This window comes from Periophthalmus magnuspinnatus, chromosome 7 (genome assembly GCF_009829125.3).
Source record: "Periophthalmus magnuspinnatus isolate fPerMag1 chromosome 7, fPerMag1.2.pri, whole genome shotgun sequence".
Classification (NCBI taxonomy): domain Eukaryota; kingdom Metazoa; phylum Chordata; class Actinopteri; order Gobiiformes; family Gobiidae; genus Periophthalmus; species Periophthalmus magnuspinnatus.
In genome coordinates this window covers 22,808,606-22,825,618 of record NC_047132.1, presented here as the reverse complement: position 1 = coordinate 22,825,618, position 17,013 = coordinate 22,808,606, and the positions used below count along the sequence as shown (strand labels likewise).

Here is a 17,013-nt window from a genome sequence, read left to right as displayed (position 1 = left end):
GGCAGCTCAGATGGATATTGATGGAAAAGCTCTCTCCTTGACTGACTAATCCTTCTCACATTTCATCCCCTGTGTCTCCAGGAAGTATATACTTATCACCTCTAACACTGTCTCCTGTGCACCGATCGATGGTGGCAATATGGAAAATTAAAAAGGTTATTTTCAATTGCATTCAAATGATCGAGCGTCCTTCTCATAGCCTGTTACTAAACCTACTGTGCAATTTTACATTGCCAAAGATTGTTTTTTTTGTTGTTGTTGTTTTTTTGTACAAATAATAATTAAAAAAAAACAACCATTAAAACTGAAGAATCCCAAACAGAAATATTACCAAGTATGTTATCCCTTCTGTGCTTTTTGTGGCCAGCTGGTAATGTTGACCTTTCTTTATTACTTTATTCTCTCGCTCATTTTAGCCATTTTCAAACTGCTTGCTGATTTAGTGGCACTGGCTAGACCTGTTAAAAATACTGGATAATGTGATATAGTTAAGTGTTTGGTAGAAAAATGAAAACAAAAGCACTAAATAGTCAAATCTACAAACAGCCTTCAAGTGTTGTTTGGTATCTAGTAATTAAAATATTTGATAATGACTGTGACCTCCTACACTCTACTCTCTAGATAACACTACTCTGTTCCTTTTGGCTATTCTTTCTAAGGTTTAAAAAATCTTCTTTTTGATAGATTCACCTTGAAATTGCTTTATGTTGTATTAGGGAACCAATGTATAATTTAGTTCCTGATTGCAATTACAGTAAAACAAGTGTTTTGTGTTCAGTGAGATAGTACAGACCTCAATTCATACAGTGTTGCAAATCATACCAATACAATACTAGACTACATAATACTACACAATTGTCTACCAAGTAGGGCTGGGTCAAATCAAATCACTCATGATAAATCATTGTTTGCTTTAGGGGCATTATGAAAAAAAATATTGCAATGTAATTGACGTGCAAGGCAGCAGATTTTTCTTCCAGTTACAGGTTCAAAACAATTCTGTTTAGCTGTGCTTCTCTTTTAATGTTAATTTTATGATGATTATGTATGTCTTTGTATTTGTTCGTATTGTGAATATTAGTGTCTTTCTTGTTCTGTAAAGCACTTACACCAACACCAGTTCAAGTTGTTGCAGCTTCTGCAGATACTCAAAATACTAAATATGAAAGACATAGGACATAAGGAGTGGAAGCAAAACATACAAATATCACTAGTACAAATATTCAAATTGCCGTCATATTTTGTGTGCCATCAGTTAAACCGTCACCCAAAATGTTATAATAGCATACGTTGCCCTGTCCTCATACCAAGAGACAACAAAGCACTTCTAGAGTCCTAGTTAAACTCATCCACCCTTCCCCTGTGATGTTCCCTCTCCCCTTGTCATCTCATCTTCATCTGCCCTGCTCAGTGCTCTGAATGTGGGTTACTACTGTCAGCATCAGCCTCCAGCTCAAACACTGTACTAGAGACCAGAGATAACATTTTGGACTGACATGAGGAAATGTTTTACAAAGAGAGACAGAGTGGAGATAAATCACATAAATAGATTGGATTAGAAGTATGAAAGGCGGTGGTTGTAACATGCCATATGGTGCAGTTGTCATGTGCCAACATTTTGACACCCTTAAGCAGCAACAACCAGCTAATCCTAGCCAAACACTTTTCAAACATCACATAAATAACAGTTAAAATGGAGGTATTCTGCATTATTTTATTCTGTGTCTGCTGGACTTGCGTTCCAAGCAGAACCAATTTATATTTACTGCAGCTATTACTGGTTGAAAGTAGCAGTTTTTAGTGGAAGAAGTAATATTTAGAGACCACTAAATCTTCAGTGAATAAATGGCCTATCTACAGACAGTGTACAGTACAGTAGTCTAACTAAAAGATACATGCTAATCAATACTAATAAACTACATATACACAATATTGTTTGTCTGAAACTAGCTGAGGAGATGCTAAAAATATGCAGAAGTCCTGAACAATTACACAGTGTTCCCACAGATTTCTCACTAAGGATTGTCACATGCAGCACAATCGCAACCATCCAATCTCCAAGTGCCAGCAGCATCTACTCAGAACTGCAAAAATATGGCTCTAAGTTACACAAAAATAGCTCTTTCCGCAGCCAAAACAAATGCATTTCTCCATACAACCAGATACGCCCTAGAATGGGTCCCATCAGTCTGCATTTAGTGGGCCAAATCAAAGAGAGATTCAGAACTGTATGAACATTACATGAGCAATGCAAATTAGGAAATACTGTACAAGGAATCACACTGTAGCAGTGCAGTAGGTTAAGCATGCTGCCAACTTTTTCGAGGATTAGCAGTTTACGCAGTTTCCAATACCTGCAAGTATAGTTGTGCAACTGATTGGAAGAGGCAACAATAGAGTTTGTGGTTGAACATAAAAACCTTTAGGTTGTAGCAAAGATGTGCAAAATGTCCCTAGAGATACATTTGCAAAGACAATAAAACGAACACATGGAACAACCCAATAAGCTGCTCGGTCATTCCTGGTAAATACAATTATCCAATACGCTACGTACGAATGAACCCTATATTCATTCAAAATTTTACTTTGAAACTTTTCACCAGGCATAATTTCTTAACAATACAAACATGTTTTCATTATTCTCCATGATGTGGGAGGGTATTCTGCCTCCTCTCCTTGACCTTTGCTTGCATCCTTGCTCCGCTTCCTTCTTACAGTATGAATCTCAGACCACTCTCTGTTTTCCTTCCTGGAGCCATCTGGCCTCTGCTCTCTCCTTACAACTACCCCTCTCTAACCCCATCAACACCACCTTCCCTCACCCCACTACCCCCTGCTCCTCTCTGCCTTATTGCTTCCTTACCGGGCAGGATGACATCTGGGAAGCCTAGTTTACGCGTTAGAGCCAGGGCCCGGTTGAAGACGGCTTGGTTTTCTCTTCGGATCTGCTCCAGCTCGCCCCTCAGCAGCTGTAGAGAGATGATCAGGCCTGGGGGGAAGGGGGTACAAAACAAAAGATGGGGTAAGTGGGGTCATATGGAAAGGTGTGGGTGTTGAAATAAAAGCAGAAATTAGATAGAAAAAAACACAAGAAAGATGAGTAGATAAGAAAGGGTTATTTAAGGGACATTAGTCAGAACGTGGGGGAGGAGACAGACAGGAGGATGGAGAGAGATGCATGTTGGGAGCCAGAGAAAGCAGAGGGAACAGGAACAAATGCTTGGAAGCAGGTAGAGACCATGTAAAGATATGTGTGATAATAATGTACACACATGGGTAGGTATTTTTGTCACAGTCACTTAACTGCCATATACCACCAGAGCACATGTGAAAGGGGCATGGCTAAATTTAACATAGCTGTAATTTTGCAATCCTTTTTTTATTATTATTGAAATCATAGAGAAAATATGAGTATATAATTTGTTAATTCAAAACTGGTGTGAAATATAAAAGTCAAAAACAGTTGAGATTATGTCATAAAACCTATGAGGAGCTGCTAATTTGTAGCAAAAAGGTTTTACAATAAGTCAACTAGTGGAACGTCATCAACTTAATCAAGTCCAGTTGACTAGTTTTACATTTTTTTTGTCTATGAACCCACAGCTGGAAAACTAAAGAAATGCTCAGAAATTTTTGGGGATGCCGGGATTTACAACACTTTCACGAGCAGCATGGTGTCAAAGATGTAGAACTTTGACAGTTATAAGAGGCAGAAGAATTTTACCATAGTTTGTGCTTGGAGCGGAGTACTTTGTGTTGGACTTGCGGATGATGTTTTCGTGTATTTGGTACCACTCGTTTTCATTGTTGCATCTGCAGAGAAAAAACAACAGGCCCATTAGTGATTCCAGATGGAGGGTTAAGGACGGTGCGCGGTCCCAGTACGCAGCCCCTTCTGGAGGAAAGGTAGCAGCAGGGGAGAGTGCTATCAAGCAGCACATTAGACCAAATGAACAGCACACTAAGCAGAGCTGACAGCCAGCGCTCTACCAGCCTTTTTCATTACTGTGAGGAGCCCTGTAGGCCCCTGGGAAAGGCACAGGCAAATGCACAGACCGGAGCCTTACACAAGCCGACAGTGAGGAGGCAGCTCAGCCCTGAATCACTGCTTATACTTCTTAAAGGGGAGTGTTCTTCAACTCGGCAGCCAATAAAACCAACAGCTTAAGATATATATGTATGTATGCACCAAGTCGGATTATAAATAATGTAATGTAGATATAAGAGTGTAAGACGTTTGTAGCTAGGAAATACATTAACAGTTACCTATATTTAGTACATTTTACAAGAGAAAGATGTATGTATATATTCTACTACTAATGTAAGTAAGTACTTTTAATTTAATTTGCAACTCTATTTATTTTAAATGTCTAAACTGCACCGATCTGTACTGTATTGTTTTTACATTGTACGTGTTAATTGTTGTTTTAATTGCTGTTTAACTGTTATATTAGTTGTTGTTTTAGGACTACAGATGGAAAGTAGCATTATGCTAAATCTGGTGCAGCCATCTTTTAATGTAACTGCACATTGTCCTTTAAATAAAATAAAGTAAAGTAAAGTAAATGAGCGATAATAAGTCAAGTATAAACCATCAATCACATCAAATGTTAAGACTGAACAGTTCATAAGATAAGATCATTGTATTCTTTACCTACATATTTTAACAGGCAGATTTATTTGTACTTTTGACCATAGCTATTATAAATTGAAGATGTAATGCTCTTACTTTTTGGTATATTTTTGCTTACCCAACCCACATAGCACTATAAATAATGCACTCTATGAAGATATGAACTCTGACCCAAAGCCACCACTGCAGAAGCAAAACTTAAGGCACTTTGACTGACAGGGAAAACTGCTGATCTCATGTTATTGCCAATGTCCTCCGCCTGTATCTATGACATTACTCTCCCTCTCTCTCTCTCCTTCACCCCTCTGCACTGCACTAGGCTGGCTCATACACAATGCTGTATTTCTGTTTCCTAAAGAAGCTGCCAAATTCATAACATGCCAAGTGTCCCATGGACCATCACAGACTGTATTGATTTTATAGAGGACATTTCACTGTCAAACTTGTCATCCCACAGCAGGCATCAACACTAAAACTGTTGGTGATATTCACAACATCTGCCTTGGTGATAGACTTGCAACCAGAGCTGTGCGATTGAGATCGGGATTCAATCCCTTCTAATTGTGAATCAGCTTGGGTCCTTTCAATTGAGACATCCACAGTCAATCCTCTGACAGTAAAAGCATGTGGTTTTTGATGAATACTGAAAGTCATTTTTACTTGCTTTTAATAATATAAAATCAAATATATTGGCTAACTGATCTTGCCTGGCAAATCCAAAATTATATCTCTCTGTACTTTTTATACAGATTGATATCAGTCTGGTCCCCACGTCCTCCGTTGTGTCTCAAGCACATTCAAACGTGATCAAGCAGTCAGATCAAGTGCTGCAGGTGACCAGACTCACATCTTTATAAAGTATTGAAGAAGTGTGTGTTCTGGAATCAGAATTAACTTGCAACCACTATATTTGTCCAAACTGGTAATTCCCAGGGGTGGCCAGATTGACCCATCTTGTAACAATACTGTAATTTGGAAAAAGATATGTGAAAAAACTGTGTAACTTACGTGTAAACCTTGAGTACAAAGTCTTTCTCCTCTTTCAGATCTGTGATGGTGTGGAAAACATCGCTCATGGCCAGAACAGCGCAGCCATAAGGTCGTCTGTACTGCACATGGGGAGGCCCTTTCTTTGAATCATTCAGCAGCATCCGACCTGAAGCGGAGCAAAACAAAATGAGTGTTAAAATAAAATGTAAATAAATTACAATGATGTTTTAAATTCCTCACCAGTTCTTATGACATGTGCAACTATGTAGAGCTCTCTCTTCAAGTCTTTACTGCTTAGGTCCTGGAAAAACAGAAGAAAAAAACTAAACATTAATATCATAGAACACTCACAGAGCTGCCCCTATCAAATAAATATATTTTGAGAGAATTTGACATATTTTGGCTCATTATTATAATAAATATAACAATTTATTGTTTCATAAAATATCAATGCATTTTGTGAGTTGAATTGATTGAATTGTAAATCAAACAAACTACTTCAGTAGGTCTTCTCACTGTAGTATTCTCTATAAACTATAAACTATATAGTATGTTACCATAATCCACAAATAGGGATACAGCAGTTTTTCACAGTTAATTTCTGCAGATTTTTACACTGTAGTACTCTGTGCACTATGCTCACTGCTACACAGTGGTGGAATGTAACAAAGTAAAAGTAGTAAAGCACTGTACTTAAGTAAAAAAAAAAAAAAGTATGTAAGAACATTTTAATGTGGATAGTTTTGTACTAAACTATATTTTTTAATTGGACTGAAGTTTTTGGGGTTATTTTGTTGTTTTTTTCTATTATTGTTTGACACCTGCTGAAAAGGTTAAGGGTTTATTTTTAAGCCAAGTTCATAATTTGAGCAAACAAAAAAAAAAAAAACAAATAAAAACAGCCAGAAAAAAAAAATAAAAATTCAATTGTTTCTGTTGAACAAAATTCAGCATAAGTCTTTATCAAAATCACTACAATTGAAGCTTTATTAGATTTCAAAAACTGTGGGAAATATTTTTACTGTTTACTCTTTTTAATTACATTTTTAAATGGATAGTTTAATAGTTTTACTTAAGTATATTTTTTTCCTCTGAAATTTTTTTTCTCCAGTATCTGTACTTTTACTTAAGTAACAAAATTGAGTACTTCTTCCACCACAGTTCCTACAATTTTTGACATAGATACTTGAACATGAAACAATTAGAAACATTAAAGAAACAAGATAATACCGTAAAGAGCGCACACAGTCGATCCACTTTCTCAGGATTCTTTGGTCCTCCATTTTTGTTGAGCTTCACCATAAACTTCTCACTGTTACCAAAGCACAGTTTAGTATCCCTGAAGCAGGTTGTATGTACATAGTTGCCACATACTAAAAAGCTATACAACTTTAAAATCACTTGCAATATAAAGCCTGATATCAACATTACAATATGTGATCAGACTGACATATTCAAAGTTCAGTGCGTTCCTGAATTTACTTCTTCTATTGGTCAGTTGCCATCATGCTCCAAGTGAGAAGCAGGACGATTTAACAGTTAAGTATATCGACTCTCAGAAGAAGCAGATGGATATTGTGACTGTGTATTTTAGCACTGTGATTTCAGCAGTAGCATTTATTTCTTCTATAAATTGAGGCTCACAATGCTATTCCAGATCAATATAAAGTAAGAGTTACAGCCCATACCTGATCTGCTTGGCCTCTCGTGTGTCGTACAGGGAGAAGTACACGTCTGCATCTTCACTGATGCTGTTATAGGTGAAGCTCTTCAGGTTGATGAAGAGATGGTGAGACACTGGGACACGGCAACTGTCACCATGCCGCTGTTTTGTGCTGTCACCCTGGAAACAAAACAGGCAGTGAGTGACCCCTGACATAACAGAATTGTTTATTGTTTACAAAGTTGTAGGATTTGCATTCTTAATGTATTTCAGTATGCAAAAACATACTACTACTAGTGCAAACATCGTATGTTACACTTTTAGTAATTCTATTTCTGATGGAGTTTGATATGTTCTAAGAGTGTTACTTATGTTAACTCTAACACAATATACCACCATAGCTCATTACACTGGTCACTCTCACAATAGGTGACTGACTATAAAACCAATACGGACATTTGAAGGTCACGTACTCATTTACATATACTGTACAAATGGTTAGTCAATAAGATGTATCCCAGATTTCAAAACAGAGTTTCTTTAAAATATTGCCTTGTACAAATACAACTAAGAAAGGAAAATTTATATTGCATGGCTTTAGAAGAAATAAGAAATCCACACGCACAGTTATTGATGATTATGTAAGAGAGATTATGCAATGATATTGTCATTGAATATTCAACACTGAATACAAATTGAATTTTTTGGTGAATTATCATAAAAAATATAATATCATCAAATGATCTTAAACAAATGCTTGAACACATCTGTATGTACAGAAAAACCCTTGTTACAGTGTATCAAAAAGAGGGTAGAATCTAATTAATGATTTTAATTATTGATAAGGCATTTTTGTGGGAATAAATTGCTTGGGGAAAAGGGCAATGAATGTAAATGACTATCTATATTTTGCTATGTTCATTTTATGTTAGAAAACAGCTCAAAAAACATCATTGCACAATATCAGTCCCTACCTAAGGTAAAGATACTGAACAAGAGTGAAAAATAGGTCATTCAAAGGACAGGTACCTGATTTGTGCTCTGTTGGCCACAGTGTCGGCTGGAGACGTGCTAAAAAAAGAAATATGTATTGACATTAAATACACAGCCATGTTATTTTGTCCACACAATAGCTCACTTGTAATGTCTGTGCAGTGCTTGTACATGTGGCTATGTATCTGTACTTTAGCTCCAGCCTTCTGATACACATGGAGGGGAACGTGAGTGAGTGGGAGTGGAGAGGACAAAGCCGTTGGAGCCCACACACTCTCTCAGCCTAAAACAACTTCTCTTTTACACCGACCTGGAAATCTGCCGAGGTCTGTTTTGTGACACAAACTGTCCAGCTAATGTCAACAAGAGGAGATGCACTGTACAGTAGTCTTTAAAGTATTTACGTTATTTCTTGGACTGGAGGATAAGCATCTTAATGTTTTATAATAGTGCAGAAGTGTCTTACAGTTGCTAATACTAGCATTTTGAATCAGTCGTCACACACGGATAAGAGATTATTTGATTGTCTCTTGAATATTGTCTAGATTTAGGTTTGTTAAGGCAGAGAGCGCATGATAAAAATAAGTACCATAAGTACTTTTTTTTTTTTTTTTTAGTGAACATGCAAATAGATAATTGAATGACTGGGTTTTTTAATTTAAATTACAGCTTTCACTTCTAATAATATCATTTAAAGCAACAATACTCATTTTAATTTTCCATCCTACCTCTGTTTTACCCACAAACCCTGAAAATATGTAAATGATACAATTCTAGGCTGATGGAGAGTGTTTTGATCAGCACATGGGTCTAACAGGAGCACGGTGCCAGCACAGCATCTTCTCTGTGTTACATTATATTTCATAACATCTGCGCTGTAATTGCATCTTTCTAAAATTAGCCATTGCACAGGCTTGGTCTTATCTCCCCAGTGAATACGCTTCACATCGCTACAGACAAAATACATTTGACTAGTTATTTATTTATGAATCCTTACTTCAACCACTGGTGGTTTTAAATAGCCGTAGCAAAGGGATATAATTGGGAATATAAATAAAATTAAAACTATTGGTGCATTTTTTTGTTCAAAGCTTTACCTTAGTAATTTTGCATGTTGCCTGTCTTGCTAGCTATCACAATGAGAGCTTGTTGGTTGATAAAAGCACTCTGTGGAAATGGCAGCAAGATGAAAGTAAAATGTGTCTGTTTTGATGGCACCGCAGTTCAAAGGTCATCCTCTTACAGGCGAGTTGATAGTCATTACATTTGCACATCATTGCAAATAGAAAAACAGCTTTAAGAGTTGTAAGGTATGTAGTATATCGCAGCAAGTAGGTTAACAATTAAACAAAAGTAATCCATACCATTTTATAGAGCTCTGAGACACTGATTTGATCTGGGTCCACCATCTCAAAGTCCTTTCTGGGAACAAGGTCTAAACCAAGGTGTCTGTGGAAGAGACAAAGCACGTAAAGTGAAAGACAAATACTAACCAAATGGCAGGTAACATGTACTTTTCTTAATGACTTACTGTTGTCATAATAATACAATTTCAAGACCAAGATTGATATAGAAATAACCATTTAAAACCCAACTGGATCACCATTTAAGTTAGTCAAAACCTTAGTTCTCCTATTTGTTTTCTATAATAAATTCTCCATTAAAGAAGCATGAACAGATTGTAGGGTTTTGCACTCCTAAATGTGAGTCTTCCATTATGAGCATGGGCAGTCTATAAGGAGAATGTCTGCCTTTGTACGGCTGAATTGAGTTTATTGCTTTACAGTTCCTCCAGGGAGCTGTGCATTGACTCTAGCTGTCTCAGACTCACTCATCTGCTAAATGACTATAACATTACATCTTAAAGGAAGCCATTACACACTCTAGCTTATGACTAAAGATATGATACATACTTTTTGTGGTCTGCACTTTGGGACTGGTGCATTAAGACTAGGAGGTACTCTAATTCCATACTCAAATACTACTTCTACTGCAGAGAGAGTAAAAAGTAGTCCAAAGTCCAAAAGTACTGCAATGACTGTCACTGCTAATGTACTAGAGCCCATACTAACATTTAATTTTATTTTTTCATTCTTCATGTCTCCCTCTATTTATGCATAGTGTAAAATGTCTCTAGTTGGGGTCTACTTGTTGCAGCTTTGCCTTTTGAGTTAGGACTCACTCATTTCCCCAGTCGAGGCGCACGGTGATGTGGCGTTTGATCTCTCTCGTTTGGTCTTGTGCGAGGTGGCCTTGTATCAGCTGTCTGCGCAGGTCAATCAGCTCATTCATCACATGACGTAGTTTATGAAACAGGTCTACCTTGTGTTTCTGAGAAAATAAACACAATACAAGTCATTATTAACATGTAGATTTTGATTTTGAATTAATAGAAACTATTTGTTTGGTAAAGTGAATTTAAGTACTGTTAGACTATTGGTGAAACAGCTGTGAGTTGCCATGTTTGTACCTGTCCATTTGACAGCTAATACTAATTCTTCCTCATCCATATCTTCTAGAATTTTCATAGACTCATGAATTTGAAATACCGTTTATTGATTTTATGACATGTCAATATAATAATCAATATTAAAATGTCAAGTTATTGTGGACTGTATCTGACTGAATCTTTTTGAAAATGAAAAAATACAATACATTTGTATGAAAAAAATACAAACACGTAATGTTAAGTAGGCTTATTCAGTTCTGGTCATATTACTGGTGCACACTGTCTTATATCTATCTGAAGGGAGGAGCTAACTACACTGAAACAGTAAACATCTATTGTTAACCAGTCTCAGCCTTAATGGCCTCCATTCAACCTTTAATGGTCCTACTGGCTCACTCTACTGCTCTCTTTGTTTCCTTTGTTTGCTTTGGGTCTGAGGATGGAGTTATATATTGGGGACAGGTGATGTCTAAAGCCCCCATTCCTGTTCAAGGAAGGATTGTCTTTCCTAACAAAAATTGATTCTTTAACTCCCCTCTCAAACCATTTCTTTTCTCTAGCTAAGATCTGTACCTCACTATCTTCAAAGGAGTGGTTAGTGGCTTTGAGATGGAGATGTACGGCAGACTGGGGTCCGGAGGAGCTCTCGTGAGGGTGTTGGTACATCCTCTTATGAAGTGGCTGTTTAGTTTCTCCAATGTAACGCTCACTGTACTCTTCACTACACTGAATGGAGTAACTCCCTAACCACTCCTTTGAAGATAGTGAGGTACAGATCTTAGAAAGAGAAAAGAAATGGTTTGAGAAGGGAGTTAATGAAGCAATTTTTGTTAGGAAAGACAATTCTTTCTTGAACAGGAATGGGGGACTTAGACATTGAAACATTTTGTCCAGTTGATAGATTTAACTTTTTTATTATTATTATTATTATTATTGTTGTTGTTGTTGTTGTTGTTGTTGTTGTTGTTGTTGTTGTTGTTGTTGTTGTTGTTGTTGTTGTTGTTATTATTATTATTATTATTATTATTATTATCGTATGTTACAACATGTAAAATAAACTAACCTTAGTAATTTATTAATGTGTGCCTCGTGCCTCGTAGTCCATTGTGTTTTATGGATGAAGCAGTGTGGCCTGTATTACAGCTCCAAAACAAGCTAAACAAGCTAAACATGCTATTTCAGAGCTCCACATTAGCTCCAGAGAAGTTACATCACCAAATCTATCCCTCCAGCTCCTTGACGATTGGTTATGTAAAAATCTCACTCCACCAACTCAGCAATGTACAGAAACCCTGTTACAATGAAACTGAGTCCAAGTCTGGTCACCATATCCATTCCATTGTCAGAAGGAAATGGTGTGTTTTGTGCATTTTATTTAAAAATGTATTAACTAAGAGCTGTGCACAGAGGTGGGGATGTCTTAGCAGTAGTTGGAGGGCAGAGGTAGATCTTAAGCCTAGGCAGAATCAATCTGTATGAGGCCAAGATAATCAATGGTTTGAATGACACAGCGTGAAATTACATGCGACAGATGGGTAGGCCATATCTGCTGCAGTTTCAGTGCCTACGTACTTGTGGAGGATTGTAGTGTATTAGTGAATGTAGACTGACAGTTGAGCTGCAGGCAAAAACTAAAGAGGATGTAATGGCATGTTGAGCTAATATCACAGGTTACTGATTCACATTGCTGGTCAATAAGTAAATATAAAATTGTCAGTGGTGTGAGGATATCTGTTGGAAATATATTGCACTAGGTAATATATACACAGCACTTCTCAGAGAACTGTAAAGCATATGCTATGTTATCAATTATTACTGATTGTAAGCACATGTGGATAAACACGTGTGGATACAAAGAGAAGGAGAATGTCAAAATAGCAGCAAAAAATAAGCTTAGAGAGTCAGTGTAATTCTGCGTTAGTAGAAGATACTATGGTGGCCTCTCATGGGCTAAAAACAACTTGGACTATACTCTGACATCAGAAAATCACATTCTGTTGTCCATTCTATTGTCATAAACATTTTCAAATAACTATACTGGGGAAATTATTGTTTTAGATTAAATTAAAATCATATCATATACTTTATTGCAGCGGTTCTGAACCTGGAGTAGTGACCACAGTGGGAGTTGCAAAATAATTTCCATGGGTTTTCAGATAAAATATAGATACTTTTAAAGCAATAGCCTTAAACAACTAACAGAGCCAATGTAGATTCCTATTTGTTGACTAGCCAAATTCATGCTTATATTTTCAGAAAATAAAATCAAACTGGTAATAATATCATCAGGTCCATGCATTACAATCCATAGTTGTTTCAGATAATAAGATAATGATTAGAGCTAAAGTGATATTCTGCTAATATCAAATAAAGTGGTGTTAGCTGAGGTAAAGTAGAAGTGGAGCGGCACTCACCACATAGAGCTGTTTCCAGAGCACCCCCCACTCCTGCAGTGTGGAGGTGGTCTCTGTGATGATGGGGTCCTCCAGGGGCACCACCGTCTCACACAGCCTGCAGCACATTCAAATGTACACAACGCTTATTCACTCTGCTGCATGGACAGGATTTGCCCATGTAATGTTTTTAGAAGCTGGCAGACATAATTATGCAGTAAAAAATATGTAGAGCAGTGGTCTTATAACAAGAAGTTGACTGTTTTAAACCAACTCTTGTCAGCTGATACTGCGTTTGTGTCCTTGGGCAAAACGTTTGTTGTTGTAAATGTGTGAGTGCGTCATTGATGGAAACCTGCCACAACATTTCCTGTAACATTTGTGCTACGTAACTTTTCTTATCCATGTTGTATATATCAGTTGCAGTTGTTAACTTCTGAAAAATGCCTTTAAAAATGTTTATTCTCGTTGTGAGCGAGTTGCCAGAATTGCCCCTCTACTGATTTAACCTGTGACTTGGCTTTGGTGGAGTTACCATGGAGATAGAAAAGTTTAATACCACTATGTAGAACATCCACCAGAAAATATAACTTCTTAATATTCTTCAATGCGTTATACTGAGTTACTATGACAAGTCTGACAAGTTTACATCCTAGGCGTGTTTATTGTACGGCATACGCTATACCAGTAAACTCCTACACAGAGCCAAAGATCCCAGGGCACAGATTTAACATCCATGAATTTGAGCTGATAATACAGCCTTTGTCTCTGCCTTCAGTTTGGCCTCAACAACAATAGTCTTTGCAAGGGGAACTCTGAGTGACCGCACATTTGTGGTTATGTGTCTGTTTGAGGGATTATGTCAGCATTCACTCTTCATATCATGCAAGGCACTGTGAACAAATGGTGGAAAAATGTGATGTTTAAGCAAGATTGAAAGGGTACAAGACAGTAGTGTACAAGACAGTAAAGTTACAAGCTTTACAACTCAGAAGAACAGGAGCCAAGATGGAGGGCGTGGAACAGTTTCTCTTCATGACGGGAATGGATAGTAATAGGAAGGACTACCTCAGAGTGACAGTACATGATGATTTGATATGGTTAAGATGATTGAGGTGGTTTGGATATGTGCTGAGGAAGGAATGGGTTGAAGGATGCTGTGGTTTGAACTGCCAATCAGGAGGCCAAGAGGAAGACACAAGTGGACAATTGATGGACGTGGTGAGAGTGGGCATGAAGTTGATAATGTCAGGGTGCAGAGGATGTATTATAGTAGGAGACAATTTGCATGAGTCTACTCTTTCTGATGAGTAGAAATGTGGCTTCTAAGTAGTGCTGCACAATATAAATCGCCATAAAATCGAAACCGCAATTTAAGTTGGTGCATTTATCAAATCGCAAAGGCTGCAGTTATTAAAACAATAGTATATCCTCCGCAAAGAACAAAATATTATGTCCTTTTATTCCTGTTGCACATGTTGTTTAGACATCTATAAAAAATGTTCTAAAAATTGTCTTCTCTAAAATGTTAAAGAGCCCGTACCTTTTCCCATGTACTTAAGCAAAATGTGACATGTCCCAGCACAGATATATTTATTGTATAAGCAGCTCTTGAATACAAGTGAAAATAACTCAGCTCAATCCTTTGACAATCAGGAAGTGCGTGTTACCAGGCTAGTTGATTATAGCTTTACCGTCATGGCAAAACTTCGCTCTCATCTCAGAGAGTTGTGAACTTATAAACTCATTGCTGTGAATAATTAGGATGCTCGGAATTCACAAGGTAAGTGGGAAATAATTTTGGACCACTGCAAACCATCTAAAATGAACTAGTTCTGTTTTTCACATTTTTAAGACAGTAAAAACCTGGCCCAGTGCCTTTAATGCCCCTGGAATTGTTTAAAATGGGCACTTTGATCAGAATCCTACTTTTTAAACATATATCACAAATCTTAACGCAATCGTTGTACTTCTGAAAAATCCCAAATTGATTTTTTCCCAAAATTATGCAGCTTTACTTCTAAGTACTTTGAGCTGAACCTGCATAAAATACTTTAGTGGTGTTTATGTTCCGACTCTCACACAGAAAATCATGAAATTGTAATGCAATGTATGTCTATATTTTATGCTATATGGTGCATGTGTTTAAATTGTAATGAGGGGTGTTAAAAAGCCATGTGCAGTGTAGCGGGTGTTATGACTATAATATAAACAGCTTTACAAGTCTGAAAGTGCTCAAGAACCATCTGTGACATATTTCTGAAGCAGAGACATTGTTTAAACTAGAACTCCCTCAAATATAAAGAGCATTAAAATGACATAACTCACCCTCTGTTGATCACGGTGGATTTTTTCAGGTGGACATAGCTGGCTGGAAAGATGCCCTGAGGAAAACACGTTTATAGGTCAAACTACTACTTCAAATATGTACAGTATAAGTAAACAAACTAGTATGATGCTGTCTTAAAAGTATATGTGCGTAGCTATAAAACAGATCAATTTATAGCTGTCACAAACGCTACTAGTGTATACTACTACTACTATTAAAACAACAACAACTACCCCATTATATTCTGTAATAGAACCACAACTGTAAAAACGTTTAGTCTGTGGCTCAATAATAAAGCCAAACTCAATCAACATGATGCCTTTGCCATTTCTTTTTCAACCTTATTTACTCCAATATTTTTCCTGTCTTTAATGTTTTTCATTTATTGCATTTGTATTAAAATAACATTTCCCCTCATTTTTTATATTTTGTATTAATATTAAAATTAATCAGACAACACATGCACACCCAACAACTCTCCAAATGATCTTTTGTAATGAAAGGATTAGATAGGCACCAAACATATGATGAATAGAAACACACTGGATCAAGAAATTATTTTCAAGCACAAAATATTTTTTTCAGGACACATTATTATAGGCACATTATTTTCCAGGTTTTCCAGGATGTGTGTGAGTTTTGTTTTTTGTTTTTTATTTATTGTACAATGTGACTACCCACCGTATTATGTGCATGACAGACCCACATGTATAATTTCATATACACATTATAATTTTGATACTATGATTGTTATTTGGTTTTACGTGTCCTTTTTGTCATAAGAAAACACTGGGACAGCTTGAAGTTTGCTTACAGGGGATGAAAAACAGGCCACTGAGCAGGATCCCTATAGTGTCTTGCCTTCTGAAGGTCATAGCAAGTGGACTGGTGCCAAGACTCAAGTTCATTGTGATAATTGTATTCTTCCAGATGTAAATATAGTGAGGGAAGCTAATTCTCTGAGCTCACACTTTTTACTATGGGGGCGAACCAATGTGGGCAGCAGTACATAACAAAATGGAGGGGTGTGAAAACACTGTAAATAGCTGATGAAGAGTAGAGGAGGAGCGTGTAGCCACTAACACAGACATCTTTCAAAATTGGGCTAGTTTCTTTTACACTAAAAATATAAAACTAAAGTAACATGTCAAGTTTTCCTTCAAGAAACTGTCATGTGTGAAACACAGAGTAAACTGTCTTTTTCTTTCAGTGATAAGTAGAAACCATTTGCCTTCTTATCTTGTATGGATTGATTTTGAAAAATTAGTTGGGATATTCCAAAGTCCACTTGTTCCTATGGCAGCATGAAAACCTAAACCGAAGCTGACATAAATGACCATTCACACAAACAGTGGCTCCCTCTTCTCTCAATGAAATAAATAAAACTAAAACTAAATCACAACTGTGCCCATGCCAATCCATTTTTCCCACAATCAGGGAATAATTTAGCTCCATAGCTTCTTTATAAGAGAAAAATGAATATTTATATAAATGTGCACTGTCTATATAGCATAAGACAAAAGTCAAACTTCACAATTTATACTCTAAAAATAAATAAACTAT

General features: G+C 36.8%; 1 protein-coding gene across 2 annotated transcripts in view; it reads right to left on the bottom strand.

Moving 5' to 3' along the window:
- Positions 1-17,013, bottom strand: part of LOC117373678 (dedicator of cytokinesis protein 3-like) — a 42,941-nt gene that overhangs the window by 19,685 nt on the left and 6,243 nt on the right. For both annotated transcript variants that reach the window (XM_055223051.1, XM_033969760.2), the window contains exons 4-14: positions 15,450-15,505; positions 13,143-13,239; positions 10,462-10,610; positions 9,644-9,728; positions 8,316-8,357; positions 7,312-7,466; positions 6,854-6,935; positions 5,864-5,924; positions 5,642-5,789; positions 3,725-3,813; positions 2,864-2,989 (exon numbers count right to left, since the gene is read on the bottom strand). In XM_055223051.1, coding sequence (XP_055079026.1) covers positions 2,864-2,989; positions 3,725-3,813; positions 5,642-5,789; positions 5,864-5,924; positions 6,854-6,935; positions 7,312-7,466; positions 8,316-8,357; positions 9,644-9,728; positions 10,462-10,610; positions 13,143-13,239; positions 15,450-15,505 — 1,090 coding nt within the window. The remainder of the gene's footprint in view (positions 1-2,863; positions 2,990-3,724; positions 3,814-5,641; positions 5,790-5,863; positions 5,925-6,853; positions 6,936-7,311; positions 7,467-8,315; positions 8,358-9,643; positions 9,729-10,461; positions 10,611-13,142; positions 13,240-15,449; positions 15,506-17,013) is intronic.